The 15,503-nt window shown below is 33.7% G+C and overlaps 1 protein-coding gene across 2 annotated transcripts in view; it reads left to right on the top strand.

Moving 5' to 3' along the window:
* STT3B (STT3 oligosaccharyltransferase complex catalytic subunit B) overlaps positions 1-15,503 on the top strand; it is an 83,091-nt gene that overhangs the window by 59,464 nt on the left and 8,124 nt on the right. For both annotated transcript variants that reach the window (XM_053930418.1, XM_053930419.1), the window contains exons 6-13: positions 3,905-4,003; positions 5,542-5,688; positions 6,615-6,663; positions 8,058-8,212; positions 10,147-10,358; positions 11,535-11,722; positions 12,434-12,605; positions 13,470-13,643. In XM_053930418.1, coding sequence (XP_053786393.1) covers positions 3,905-4,003; positions 5,542-5,688; positions 6,615-6,663; positions 8,058-8,212; positions 10,147-10,358; positions 11,535-11,722; positions 12,434-12,605; positions 13,470-13,643 — 1,196 coding nt within the window. The remainder of the gene's footprint in view (positions 1-3,904; positions 4,004-5,541; positions 5,689-6,614; positions 6,664-8,057; positions 8,213-10,146; positions 10,359-11,534; positions 11,723-12,433; positions 12,606-13,469; positions 13,644-15,503) is intronic.

Here is a 15,503-nt window from a genome sequence, read left to right on the forward strand (position 1 = left end):
AGGCCTTCTGAAAACTGTAACAGAAATGGTATGGTTTGTTGATTTCCTATTCAATGCTCATGTCCAGAAGAGGTGATCTTATCCTCCTTTAAACTTTAATAGGGCCAGGGTTTTTCCCACCAATCTCACATGTAACTCCCTCACTTTATTGTGGTTCTTTGTGTACATCTCTGATTTTCTCAGTTAGATATCTCTTAGAGAATAGGATTGCTCTTAATAGGATTTTATAATTTTAGATTGTCTTTTGACCATAATGAACATAAAGTTAGTATTTGAATGAATTATAGATGTAAGTTTTTTAAATCATTACCAGAGGATATGTTTTTTGATTTTAGAGAGAGAGGAAGGAAGGTGAAAGAGAGAAAGAGAGAAACTTAGATCAGTTACCTCCCCAGCGCACCCTGACTGGGGATCAAACCTGCAACCTAGGTGTGTGCCCTGACTGGGAATCAAACCCGAAACCTTTTGGTGTACAAGATGACGCTCCATCCAACTGAGCCAACCAGCCAGGGCCATAGGTAATTTTTAAATTCACTGTTAGATGCAGTACTACAAATCCTGGGTAAAAACATGTTTTCATTTGCAGTGGATATTGTGTTTAAGAATTGAGAGTTAATTCCCTGTTTCTACTCAGTGTATCTAATTCTTATTTTCTGTTTAAAACATGGATTGTAAGTGGGATTTAAATTGAGGTACAGAGATGTATACCTAATTTTACAGATTCAAGGAGAAGGGCAGTATTTAGCAAGATGAGTTTATGATATATTACCTGGCAAGCAATCCTGAGTTTCATTTAACAGAAATATTTATCTGTGTATTAGAGAGTGCTATGAGATAGAAAATCTATCCCATGTAAACATCTCAGGATCAGTGATAAAAAAATATAAAACCAGGGAAGACATGAATGCAGTTTCTCTTAAAAGAAAATGGTTATCTTTGGATTATTGCATCTATCGCATTTGTCAGCTTTGTATCATTGGTGCATGGAAAGTAGGTATAAATGAGGCTAATTTGGATAGAGGATTATTTAGAGGTAAAATGTTGTTGAGAACTTGTTGGTTTCTATTAAGTCAGCTTTATTTGATATTAACCTGTGTTAACAAAGTAATACAAATTAAATCCTCCCCAACTCCCCCTGCCTTTTGTTTCCTGAAATTGAATTTTTTTCTTGAACTTATCTTAGTCACTCTTATTAACTTAACCATAGTGCATCTGCTTCTGTATGAAGTGTTTTCCTCTTTACTGATAACAATAAGTTTCTCTGCAAAGTTGCATAAAACCACTGGATCAATACTATTACCATGTTTGTTTGTTTGTTTGTTTTCTTTTTGCATCTGCCTGAAAATGAACTTGAGCAAATCCCTGAGAGGAAACTTCATCAATAGTTTTCAAGCAAGTGATTGCTGAAATTTTTACACTGCCACAGTATACTTCCATTTGAAGAGAGAGAATATGAGTGTCTATTTGTGTGCCTGCTGTATCTTTTAGTGATTGTTTCTGGAAAATGTGGCTTAGAGGGAAATAAATGGAACAGAGGCTTTTACTTTTTACTGTATTAAGACACACACACACACACACACACTACCTTTGCAGTTAAGAACAAATCAGAAATCCAAAGAAAAAGATGCAGATTTGTGTTTGCCTTGGACTGTTCTGGGGAGAATGAGGCACAACTACTTAATAAATACGAGGTTTTCTTTTGGGGTAATGAAAATATTTTGGGACTATAGAGAGGTGCTAGTGCACACATGTATTAAATGCCCCTGAATTGGTCACTTCAAAATGATTATGTGTGTATTAAACCTCAATTTGTTAAATAGTCTTTGCTTTTTGTTCAACATGTGCCATTTATGATCAGTGCTCATTTATGTCTAAAAAAAAAGAGCATTCCAGCCTTAGAGGTGATTGTGGTATTTGGATGTAGGTGGTCTTACCTATAATTAAAACACATAAATGACATACAGTTTTCTCAGGCTTGGCCTTTCTAAATGTGCTTTTGCGAGTTCAGTATTTGTCTAGGGTTTGATTTCTAAGCTTTGAGTGTTTAAAAAGCCAGTTGATTGTGTAATCTTAGGTTATTGTTAGGGGAAATCTACAAGTCTTGTTGAAACTCCTCATTCTGTAGTGAGGAAACTTCCGTTAAGTAGTTGTTCAAGATCAAATAATGACCTTGCTTTCATTGTTTTTGATTCTGTCTCTGTAACTGTTTCTCAGGACTTCTACAAAAGATTGATTTTTAAAAGAAACATATTGATATTAGAAAACCCATCAACCAAATAAGCTGACAGTTCAAATCATGTGGCATAGAATTTCTTATTTACTTAACTTTTATTTATGCTCAAGTACCTCATTGAGGATAATTCCATTCGAACATTCGTGTATCTGAAAAGTGCATTATTTGAGTGGATTACATCTACAGTCTGTTAGACAACCAGTTCTCCATTAGCTTGAAATCATTGGAAACTTTATGCACATACATGGTTCTTTCTATTTAATTTACTTGAGCTTCTTATCCTTTTCCTAACACTATAGTCATTTCTTAACAGGCAGCTTGGGAGGCAAATTAACATTTAAACCATTAGTCCATAATTTACCTTCTGTAGATGAATTTCTTTTAAAAGCAGATAAATTACTTTCTCAAGTAAGTTGGGTGAAGAGAAGTAATGCTGTATGCTGTGCTATACATGTGTAGCATACAGATATGTATTCTATAACAGTTCTCTTCCTAAATATACCCTCATTTTTTCCAAATAGAGTACTATATTTACCAACAACTGAGTATTGACTGTGCTTCATAAAATGACATGAATAAGCTTTATAAATGGAATGTTTCACATTAATTTGTTGCAAATGGGTTTCACTTTTATGTTTGTTTATTTTTAAGATTTTATTTATTTTCAGAGAGAGGAGGAGGGAAGGAGAAGGAGAGAAACATCAATGCGTGGTTGCCTCTCACACACCCCAAACTAGATGTGGCCCGTAACCCAGATATGTGCCCTGACTGGGAATCGAACTGGTGACCTTTTGGTTCACAGGCCCACGCTCAATCCACTGAGCTACACCAGCCAGGGCTCATTTTTATTTTTAAATGATTTTTAATTACAGCAATTTCAAATACTAACTTTCTCTATAATTATCTAATAATACTGGTATGTGAACACCTAAATGCAAAACAAGTCTATGACACAAATTGTATCATTCCCCAGTTTGTCTATACTTTTAGGTTGATATGCACCAAGAATATTATAATGTACTCGATGCCAAGAGCAAACAAATTTTCTTTATTAGACCCTAATAAATTCAGTAACTAGTCTGTTGCATGGCTTGACTTCTGTGTACAAAGTCTTTTTCTTCTTTAGCCAGAGGAAACCTAGTAGATGGATTTTTTTTTTTTTTTTACTGTTAAATACTGTACAAACAGTAGTAGGAGACTATAAAAAGGGTGTGAAACACTTGAGCCTTTGGGACAGTAGCAACTGTTCATACATGATGATGATAAGTTTTCGTTAGGTCATGCATACTTTGGATTAATGCAATAAGAATGGTATTTATTTATATATTATATAGCTTCTTGGGTTGTGTCAATGATTATTAATGGTAAACTTTAAAAAGCTAAATTCCATATGGGGGAGAGAAAGCAACACCAGTCATCTCCTAAATTGTTCTTAATGATAGCTTGCAAAATAAAGTAGCTAAAATAATAATTATTTTTAATTGGCAGATAGAATTCTTATGTATGATTAACTATCAAATAGTATCAAGTAGAACAGTCACTTCAAGATTCTATTCTTGAAGTAAGTTCAGTTAAAACTTTGCTAAAAAGAAGAGAGTTATGTATACGTTTATGTTCGAAATACTTAATGGTAGTGGTAATTTACCCTGGCTTCCTATTTTGTCTTTTTAGCATATAGCACTTTCTACATTGTGGGCTTAATACTATCCATGCAGATACCTTTTGTGGGATTCCAGCCGATCAGAACAAGTGAACACATGGCAGCTGCAGGTATGGGAAAATACTTTACTTCTTCTAAAGAATATATGAATGTGTGGCTAGCCAGTCTTTAAGGGAATGAGTGATTCTTTTCTTTGTTTTCAGTTTTCATCATAGTGGTTGTAAAACATCACTGTGAAATGAAAATACCATAGTTTTATTGAGACTTTCTGCTATTGTGATCCCCAAAGTACCTATCTTCCCAGCCACTGCTATTTTGAAAAGGCAAAACATCTTTTTTGCACATTTCATGTTACTTGCAGACTAAGTAATATTTGCTTTGTATAAACTAATATTAAACAGTATTTGTACACTGAGTACTGCTGAGTTTCCATTTCAGCAAATTTAGATGGAACATTTCATTATGTTAACTACCTCTTACTAAAATATTTCTTCTATCTACTAACTAGAATTAATGGTTTTTATATTGATTAGAAGGTCATATAATTCTCCTCCGTGTAAGCAGAGTTCTTTGCCATTATTTATCTGGGTCACAATTAGCAGTAATGGGGGATCTGTGAATAAAACTTTATCAGAGATTCTCAATTTGAGGTCGATGGCCCATACAAAGGCTGTGGATAGTTATTTTATTTGTAACATTTTATAAATATCAGTATCTTAACTTTCTGCGGTGATGTTCACAGCTTTTATCATCAGATTCTCAGTGAGAATCTTAAAAAAATAAATAAAAACCCCAAAAAGTTAAGAACCCACAACTTACTATTATATAGCACTTTAAAATCTGTGAAATACTTTTACATGGATTTTTAATGTGGTTTATAAAATTACCAACTAATAATTTTAGAGAGAAGTACATACTCAGTTTTGAGTATACAACTGTAGGCTCCCTTAGCTATGTCTGTGTACATACACAGTCATCTGACTCTGTACATATGCATTATTATTATTATTATTTTTCCTAAACTCTAAGTTGTTGATAATACTTAACCATACTAAAATTAACTTGAAAAAATAACCCCTATGACTAAATTTTTGAAAAGAAAAATCAATATTCCAGATGGGTTTGGGTCTCATGTCTTTAGTTTTACACCTAGTGCTTTTATATTGTGTTTTGTACATTTTGGCAATGAACTTTACACTGTTACTGCTTTAATTTTGTTTATCTTAGCCCTTGCCCTTATATCTACTAATTTAGAATCTTATGTGAGTGTGTAATTAAGGTCACATACCATCACTCAACTATAAACAATAACTATACGTAAGGATTCCCCTGGCCCAGGTTATTTGTTCCTTCAGTAAATCTTAGGATTGTTTTTAAAGACATTTCTGTATTTTTCCCCTAGAAAACATGTCACCAAAATTGGAAAAAGGTAGAAATTAAATGTGTTTATTAATAAGCTCCGGTTATTGAAATGGGGTTTTTCTTCCCTGGTTTTTTGTATGGGGAGTCTGATCATTTAAAAAAAAAAGTATAATTGGATATATTAATTGGCTGTCATTTGACAAAGAAAACGTTGGTTAGAAAAATGACTAGTGTTATTAATTATACATGGTATTCTAAGAATCTCTTATATGACCTTTTTCTCTAGGTGTCTTTGCACTGCTGCAAGCTTATGCTTTTTTGCAGTATCTGAGAGACCGATTAACAAAACAGGAGTTCCAGACCCTTTTCTTTTTGGGTGTATCAGTAGCTGCGGGTGCTGTGTTCCTTAGTGTCATTTATTTGACATATACAGGTAGGTGGGTGTCATCACCTGTAGGATGTGAATCTTGTTTCTAGATTATTCAAAAAGGTAATCCTTTTACAAATTTTGTGCATGTTCCATTTATCCTAGAGAGTCAAATGCTATGGTTGTATTCTGTACAAAATATGAAAATAATAGGTAAAGGTTCTAAAATCTGCATAGCACTACAAATTGTGATTTTTTTTAACAGTATCTTAATCTTGCTGCTTCAAGATCAGTCCATTTTTAAGCACCTTTTGACAGATGAATAGGCCCCAACTGTATAAAATTCGACACCCAATGTTAACCTGCTGCATGCTTGCCCTCTTGTGTGTATATATTCTGTCTTCCGTTTAAACAGTCTGCTAAATCAGTTTCATTACACTTCTGGATTCTAAGTTAACATTCTGGTCCTGACTTCAGTAGTCACTAGAACAAGTCAAATTCTCTCTAAAGGTATTCTTCCTGTTAAATTAATGTACCAGCCTAGCTCATAAAATTATAGAGAATTAATTGACAGGAGAAAAAAGCATGAATGTTTAAAATCAACTTCATAATTCATCTAAACTTGGCATACTAGATAATTAGATAATTTAGACAACCTCCCATTTTTTAATATGATCCCATGCTCTCTTACTGCCTAGCTTTATTTTACTAGTCAACTTGAAGTTTAAGGTAGAACTGAGAAACTTCCTACAGTTTTATCTATTAACTTGTGTTTCTCTTAAGATGTAATCTCCGTGGATATTTGTTTTTATTTGGTTACTAATATTTTATTTACCTGCCTGCCCTGTGAAATATACTGTTACCTACAAATAAAACTGAAAATTTAAATATATTAGGTTAAAGTAATCCATAACAGTGAACATAAAACCAACAAAACAAAAACAATTAAATAAAAGGCAGATTAATTTTTCCTGTACATTTTTCCTTCTAAGGTTACATTGCACCATGGAGTGGCAGGTTTTACTCATTGTGGGACACTGGGTAAGTGCAGATAAGTTATTTGTCCTCATTAAAATACCATTTAAGTATCTACCATATACTACTTTGGTAAACATTGAATCCCTTGTGTTGTTTTCTCTGTTATAATACCTGTTTAGAATGCAAGTCATGTCTTTCTGTTTTACATGGGCAAATGCCTTGTTTGTCAACATTTCAGATAACATTTGTGTAATTTTAATGATTGATTTTTATTTTTACCAATGTATTCAAAGTTTCCATCCATTAATACTTACTTTTTAATCATTAAGGGGCTAGATGCTATGTAATAAACCCATATGCTATAGATGTGAAGGGAAAAAATTTAAAATTTTTTCTAATGCTATATTATCTAAGATTCTTGATCTTTTAATCTATTAAATATACTAGAGAATATCTGTGTTTTTTTAAGTGTGCTACTTCTGTTGATAATTTACCTCTTTCCTCTTTCCATTGTTCTGTCTGCTTTATTACTCCCCATATGGCCCAATACATAACCTAGCACAATTTATTGAATGGACCTAATTTTTGATGTGATACCAAAAGGCCTAATTAAAGGGCATGAGCAAATATATACCAATGACTGAAACTAAAATTTGGACACATAATTGAAAAGATCAACCAGCAGATCACCAAACAGTTTGAGGAGAATCCCCAGTTGTAGACAGTATTCTAATTAGGTAAATTACTAGGTTAAATTTTTGTCAGTCATACTTACTCTTGCTCTCTAAACTTCAATGGACTGCTTTGGAATCTCAGGGCATTTTAGGAATAATTTGTCCTGTCCTTTCCATTTCCCTCACCTCTTCTATGCCATTGCCTTGTTAAGTAGGTATTGTGGCAATGTAATATACTTAATGGATAAAGTATATATTTTTTAAAGATTTTATTTATTTTTAGAGAGAGAGGAAGGGAGGGAGAAAGAGAGGGAAATATCAATGTGTGGTTGCTTCTCACATGCTGCCTACTGGGGACCTAGCTGGGAACCCGGGCCTGTGCCATGACTGGGAATCAGACTGGCGGCAACCCTTTGGTTCACAGGCCAGTGCTCAATCCACTGAGCCACACCAGCTGGGGCTGGATGAGATATTCTGTTAGTAATAAGTCCCCCAAAGGTAATGAAATGTAGGAGGTGCTAAGTTAAAACTGCAGAACAGATTCCTGTTTGAGCAAAGACTTTTGTATTAAAACTCAGAACCAACACTTTTTATAAGTTTTAGGGATGGCATCTTAGTTTTAATTTTATCAGTGTGGACCAGACTTATATCCAATACAACGGGTTATGTTGGAATATACTTCTAAGTGAGAAGGGATGGAAAAGAAGAACCATATCTAACCATATTTTTTCATCTAAAAAGGATTTTTATGTCATTTTAAATATTAACTTTTTTAAATACCAGGTATGCAAAAATACATATTCCAATTATTGCATCAGTGTCTGAGCATCAACCTACGACTTGGGTGTCTTTCTTCTTTGATCTACATATTCTTGTGTGTACCTTCCCAGCAGGCCTATGGTTCTGCATTAAAAATATCAACGATGAAAGAGTATTTGGTAAGATATTTTTAATTAATACTTAGAACAGTTATTTTTATTATTGAGATTGTCACTTCACTTTAAAAGTTTTGTTCTTTGCATGACTCTGCATAGTCAAGATAAATTTCTTTTCTTATTTTGCATAAATCTTATGCAAGAAAAACCCAGTGAATTTGCATTATATATATTTTATTAACTATTTTTACTTATGACTAGTATATAAATTTTTCATTCCATTTCGTACATTTTCTGAAAGGTCTTTGGCTAAGAATTGACAGGATGGATGGTCTTGGACTTAACTCTCGAAGTTACATCTGATTAAGTAGGAAGAAGTTTACAGGTGTGTCCATCATTGAAATTCCAGTGCAAAGCACACTTTGTAATGGAATAAGAATCACCTTTAAGTAAACACCTGCTTCACTAATGGATTTGTGTAAATTTTCAATTAACAAGACTTAAAAATACAAACTATTTTATAGGCAAGTTTTTAGGATCTAACATTAAATATAAGCAGACAAAATAAGCAGATATCAAAGACCTCATTGATCAGTCATCATAAAAAGTATGCTGTGGCTGTTTTGCGTATGGTAAAAACTGAAACGGAAAAAAAGCAACATACACAAAGTCACACAAGTAAATAATCTGTAGTACCAGGACTTGAATTTATACAAGTGTGGGGCCTGTACAATGAATGAGTGGCACTCAAGTTCCTATTTCAGAGTGAAGTCAGGAGGAAAAAATAGCACCTGTATGAGTTCTAACCAAAGGATGACACTCATCCTTCTTGTTTATATAGACCAGTGCCTCTGGAGGAGGCGGTGTTAATAGTGTATCACTCAAAAAGATTTGGCTTAAACATATTGCCCACCTCATGACTCAGCAATATTAATCCCAAGAGAAGTGAATGCGTATGTCCAACAAAGGACATGTTTAATAATGCATGTAGCAACTTTATCCATAATAGCCCCTAATCAGAAACATTCCAAAAGTTATTAGCAGTAAAATAGATAAATAAATTTTTATGTATTTGTACAATGGAATAAAACATGGCTATTAATAAAAGAATAGGATGGATACATTTAAAAGGCAAGTACAAAAGATAACATTTTTATAGGATTTTTTAAAAAGTTCAAGAATATGAAAAATAAACTAATGCTTTAAATGTGCAAATATTCATTACCCCTTTAATAGGCATGGGGGAGGGCAGTTAACTGACTTGGAAGAGACATCAGGGATCATTCTGTATTTCATTGTGGGTAGTAATTTCATAGGTGTGTGCATATGTAAAAGTTTATTGAGCTATACGTTAAGAACATGGTATAATAAGTGTATTTTTTTAGTCAGGAAATTAAATTTAATTAATTTCACATGAGATGAGAGCTCAAATGACTCATTGACTTTATAAAGTTATATAGCCTTCAGCTTGAAATGGCAGAGGCTTTCCCTGTGGTTAGCACATTATGTGGAAAGCGTTGGCTTTTGGAAAATACTTTCACACTTTTTTAAGTTTCTTATCAGTAATTTTAAAAGTTCCTCCTTTGGCTAATAAATACTTGTCCTAATTTCACTTTAAAGAAAGCCTTATGCCAGATATTGGCACTAGCTTTTCACAGACTTTATTTCATTCTATAAATTTACTTTACCTGATCATAAATTCAAATATGTTTTCATCCATCTACTATGGATTTACTAATATGTGAACCTGTTGACAAATAATGAATTTAGTTCCCTATAATAAGTATAATTAAATTTAAATCATGATACATTTCTCTAAATTGTTCATTGTGTTTATTTAGTCAACATTAGCTATAATTTCCAAATACAACTATTAAATCATTTGGTCAGTATTATCAATTCAAAAACAGCTCTTTTGTGATGGTATTAAATATTTAGTTCAGTTCCCTGTGAATATTTTCTTTGCTGGAGTGTTATGAGAGTGCTTGTCTTTGCAGTCGCTCTGTATGCAATCAGCGCTGTCTACTTTGCTGGAGTGATGGTACGGCTGATGTTGACTCTGACTCCAGTCGTCTGTATGCTGTCTGCAATTGCCTTCTCAAATGTTTTTGAGCACTATTTGGGGGATGACATGAAAAGGGAAAACCCACCTGTGGAGGACAGCAGTGATGAGGATGACAAAAGAAACCCAGGAAATTTGTATGATAAGGTGGGAAATCTAAAGTAAGGCCTTTAAAAATTTTATGTGCTTTATTTTTCTACCACAGTAAGAACTATAAATATTAAGAAATGTGCTTAAACAGAATTTAGACAAACTGCCATTTCTGGTTGGTCTCTTAGCTCAGAATAAGAAAATAGAATGTAATCAGAGTAGGAATTCTTATTTCATTTTGGCTAGGTTTTATCTAAAATCCCTCTATTTTTGAGAGCAAAAACCTAGTGCTCTACTAAATTAGGTAAAATTGAGAATTATAAACCCTTCTGAAACCATGTGCAAAAGTTCTTATCCTTGAAGTTCATATTCAATGTAAACTTAAAGTATTTGGTTGATTAGATGGTAAAATAAAGGGAATAAATGCATTGAAGGAAGGGAGGGCAGAGGGGGAAAAAAGCCTCCAGTTTGTTAGAATAGCCAGTTGTCTGGTATAATGTAACTTACTTTTAATCTCTCAGGTAACAGCACAATTATATTTGGAGCAAATGTGGAAAAGACTTGTAAGAATTAGAGCACTTGTCTTGGGTGACATTAAATTTTATTTGAATGTTAACTAGGTTTTTAAATACAGATAAGTAGTGATACTTCCCAGGATAAGTCTAGCCTTGCAATTTAGAATTTATGATTCGATTCTCTCTTTTGCATTTTTGGTGGTTTTTAAAAATTGTTTTCAAAAATATAACCTTAATTTTAACAAGTCTGTTGGTTTTGGGGTTTGGGATTTGGAAAATTGATTCTGATAATGCTTTTTTTTTTGGTCTGTCTTTAAGTTGTGCATGGTCTGGATTATAGCTGGATAGTAACATTTTCAGGATGAGGAATTCAGAATTTGTAAGAAAAGTTTGCCAGAGTGAGGCCATTTGGTTATTTCCTTTGTATTTAAGTAAAACATAAGGACTGTTTGGTTTGAAAGCAGTTTCTTACTGAGTCTGTGACCAGCTCCTGGGTTGGGTATAGTCCCAGGAAACCTCCTTATTCGCATTTGACTTAAGAAATCTACCTTGCTGATCTTTAGAAAACATTGTGTCACTCACACAAGAATACTTGATGATTTACACAGTTTTCTTCTCAAATAATTAATAGATTAACATTCTCCCAACTTTTCCACTTGAATGTCTCAATGAAGTACGTTAAATGATGAATTTGTCTAATCTCTTTTTGTATGTTCAGGCAGGTAAAGTGAGGAAACATGTAACTGAACAGGAAAAAACTGAAGAGGGATTAGGTCCTAATATAAAAAGCATTGTCACCATGTTGATGCTGATGCTATTGATGATGTTTGCAGTCCACTGTACCTGGGTCACAAGCAATGCCTACTCCAGTCCAAGTGTGGTCCTCGCTTCTTACAATCATGATGGGTAAGAAAATAACTTGGTTACAAAAGGATTTTATACCTGTCCCTTTTTTTTCTGTCTCAATAGTTAATAATTCAAAAATAGAATGTGAGACTGCATTAGAATCTACCATGTTGTTCTTGTGGCTTTTTTCTCTGCTGCCCCCTTTGGTAGATGGGGGTAGCAGTCATTGTATTTCATGCCCTTGTCTAGAATGTCTTTGTATTCATAACATATACATTAGTTTTTCTCAAAATGCAGTCCTTGGACATAAAGTTCATCATCATGGATAGCTTCTGTGATTTTAACAAAACAGCATGTAACAAAACTAATTTTACCATAGGCTAATTGAACAAGAGTTCAGTTTCTATCACATCTCATCAATGTTACAACTTATAAGGAATGTATAGCAATATCATTATCAAGAAACCTATTAGAAATACAAGTTTTTGACCCCATGTAGGACTATTGAATCAGAAGCCTAGGGGTGGTGCTCAGCAGTCTGTAGTTTAATAAGACCTCTAGGTAATTATGATGCAGCTAAAAATTGAAGAAGAGCTAATTATATATATTGCCACCCCAGCTTCTGCTTCATTTGGGTGCTTGTAGACTTGCAATTTTAAAGACCATCCTTAAAATGTGGAATTAATTCAGTGGTTTACCAAGTTAAGATTTTAAGTTACCCTCTTCACATTTATAAGATCTTGTTTAAAAGCATATTATGATTCTTTTCAGCACCAGGAATATCTTAGATGATTTTAGAGAAGCTTACTTTTGGCTAAGGCAAAATACAGATGAACATGCCCGAGTGATGTCTTGGTGGGATTATGGCTATCAGATAGCTGGAATGGCTAATAGAACTACTTTGGTGGATAATAACACCTGGAATAACAGCCACATAGCACTGGTAAGCATTTGATAAAAGATCAAACTTATAAATCTCTGTTTAGCAATCAGGCTTTGCTTATGATTAAAAAGGATAAATGTAGGTGCAAGTACTCTTTGCTTGCTAAATTATCAAAATTTCTCTTTATATATTCATTCCATAAAGTATGCTTGGGTTGTGCATATTTGCTTTTAAGAATGGTATTTATTTATTTAAGTATCATTCAGAATTGTAGGCTGCTTTCTGGCAGATCTCATGCTACTTCATGATACTAGCTTATTGGAGAATTAGACAAAATCTGAAACTTTTAAAGCACTAAATTTGACTTGTATTTTCCATTTTATAAATTCAAATAATTATTTGCAAATATGTAAAACATGCACTGCATTCCAATTATAATTAAGTAACTAATTATGTAAATCAAGGTAATCACCTCTGTGTTTTTTTAAAGATTTGAAATAGATACTAGGTTTTAACCAAATGAGTTTGATTTGTATTAGTGTTGTAGCTAATCATCAGATGTCTGATAGACTGAGGAGAGTAACATATTAGTGCTAGCTAGATTGCTGGTCATACCTGGCCTTGAGGTCATGAGAAATTATTCCTTTTAAGCTTGACTGCTTTTGTTAATGTCATGAAACAATTATTAGCAAAATATTAGAATATGTATTCTGATTTTGACATTTCTGCTATATCTGGTTATAGCGAGTGAGCTGGCTTCTTAATCTCAGTAAATTTATTAAATTCATAGCAAACACTTCTATAAAAAATTCCATGTAAATCACATTTTTGAGGTGTATTCTATCTTAGATAAAAATATACATTTATTTATTTTTAGCATATTGTTGGACTAAGTACACACATTCTCATTTTTTTTTTCTGTAGGTGGGCAAAGCTATGTCTTCAAATGAAACAGCAGCCTATAAAATCATGAGGAGTCTGGATGTAGATTACGTTTTGGTTATTTTTGGAGGGGTTATTGGCTATTCTGGTGATGACATCAACAAGTTCCTCTGGATGGTTAGGATAGCTGAAGGGGAACATCCAAAAGACATTCGGGTAAGAAACTGTGAGTTCAGATGTGTGAAAGACAGCTCACAGTGTCCAGGTAATTCTCTTATCTTGCTAATTGTACAGTGTTTGTTTTCATTATTTTTATCCCCCAAATTAGACTCTCACTGTGACTTTACTGTTAAATAAGATTATAAGCATTTTCTCAGTTTTAAAACTTTTGAAATTCGTACCTGATTTTTCTGCTCTCTCCTCAAGCATGCCCTTTTCAAGACTCTTGTTTTGACTCCTTCATAGCCTCTCAGTTCTGCCCTTTCTTTCCATTGCTTCCTCTCTGTTACTAACCCTTATGATGATAAGCCAGAAATAGAATAGCAACCTTAAAATTGCTCTTTGCCTTAGTCTTATTCCCTCTCCCAAGCTCACATTACATTCATTGATCATGTCATTTTACAGTTTAAATTGATTAAGGAAAAGGCCTTGAAACTAGACAGACATCAGTTAAAACTAAAACCCAGCCACTGTGAGCTTGGTGCTATGGGCAAGTTATTTTTTTCCAGTCAGCATTATATGCTTTGAGCTCAAGGTCTTGTTCTAGGTTCTGACGTTATAATGGTGATTAAGGCAGCCTCAGGTTATCACTCATTGGGATGCCAGGAATGATTCATTTGTAATTGTAGTGGTGTTTCGAGACTTAGTAGTCATACAGGTGAAGCCTCAGCCTGGTGGCTGGCATGTAATAATCTCTGTAATAAATAGTGTAAAATCCAAACTCCTTCACTCACAATGCTAAGCCCATAATATTTCACTTTACTTTGCTGGCCTCTTGTCCCTCTATCAACTTTTTCCCCACTCTGTCAACTATCTATACAAGCTATCTGTGAATTGGCCCTGTGGTTTCTTTCCTTAACTCATCTAACACATGGTGTTTATACTTTTCCCGTTCTTGGGATAGCTTCCCTGTCACAGATTTGTCACCTCTCTAGAAGCCCTTCTCTGTACAGATACATCCGTATCTGTTCTTACCATGAAATCACGTGGGTGCACATTATGCACGGGAGCACATTATACACAGTAAAATAGAGTGTGCGATTTTCACTTGGATTTCCATTCACAGTGTTAAAACTGACGTGGTGGATCCACATATCGTTTGAACATTTATATAGAAATTCTAAATTTCTGAACTTTTTAAATTTAGTATTTTTAAACTTTGTGAATAGAGAATACTGTCACATGGTTCAAATGTATAATATAAAGGGATGTACAGTATAAGTTTACCACCCACCACCTCCCCCCCCCAAAAAAAAACCCAGAAAAAGAGTTCATGATAATCACTTATTTTCTTACGATTCTTATACACCCTGTTCTTGCTTTTTTCAGTTCACAATATATATTGGGGGGGGTGGTTTATATTAAAATATGGAGAGCCTTCTTCATTGTTGTTTGTTTTGTTTACATTGGCACAATCCTATGTGCACACCATGATTTATTTAACCTGTCCCTACTGACGGATATCTAGTTTGTTTCCAATTTTTAGTCTCATAAACAGTGGTACAGTAAAGAACTTTTGCACTCATTTATTTTGTCCATGTACAAATATATCTATGTAGGGTGAATTCCTAGCCTAGGAATTTCTCTTTATAGTGCCAAATTGGACTTTGTAGAGGTCATTTTAAAAATTTTATGAGATCTCAATAAAAGTTACTATGGGGTTTTTTTAAACACTCTCCTCCCCAACTACAGAACTGATTTTACAGTTCATATGGGAAAATAAAGAACAATTTAAGAAAACTGAAAAGGAGTAATGGAGTCTGTTGGAGAAAGTGAACCTACCTAGTATTAAAATGGTATTGATACCATTACGGATTGAGGTTTATCATGGTTATAATCTACTAGGATTAGATTTTC

The sequence above is a fragment of the Desmodus rotundus genome, chromosome 8 (genome assembly GCF_022682495.2).
Source record: "Desmodus rotundus isolate HL8 chromosome 8, HLdesRot8A.1, whole genome shotgun sequence".
Classification (NCBI taxonomy): Eukaryota; Metazoa; Chordata; class Mammalia; order Chiroptera; family Phyllostomidae; genus Desmodus; species Desmodus rotundus.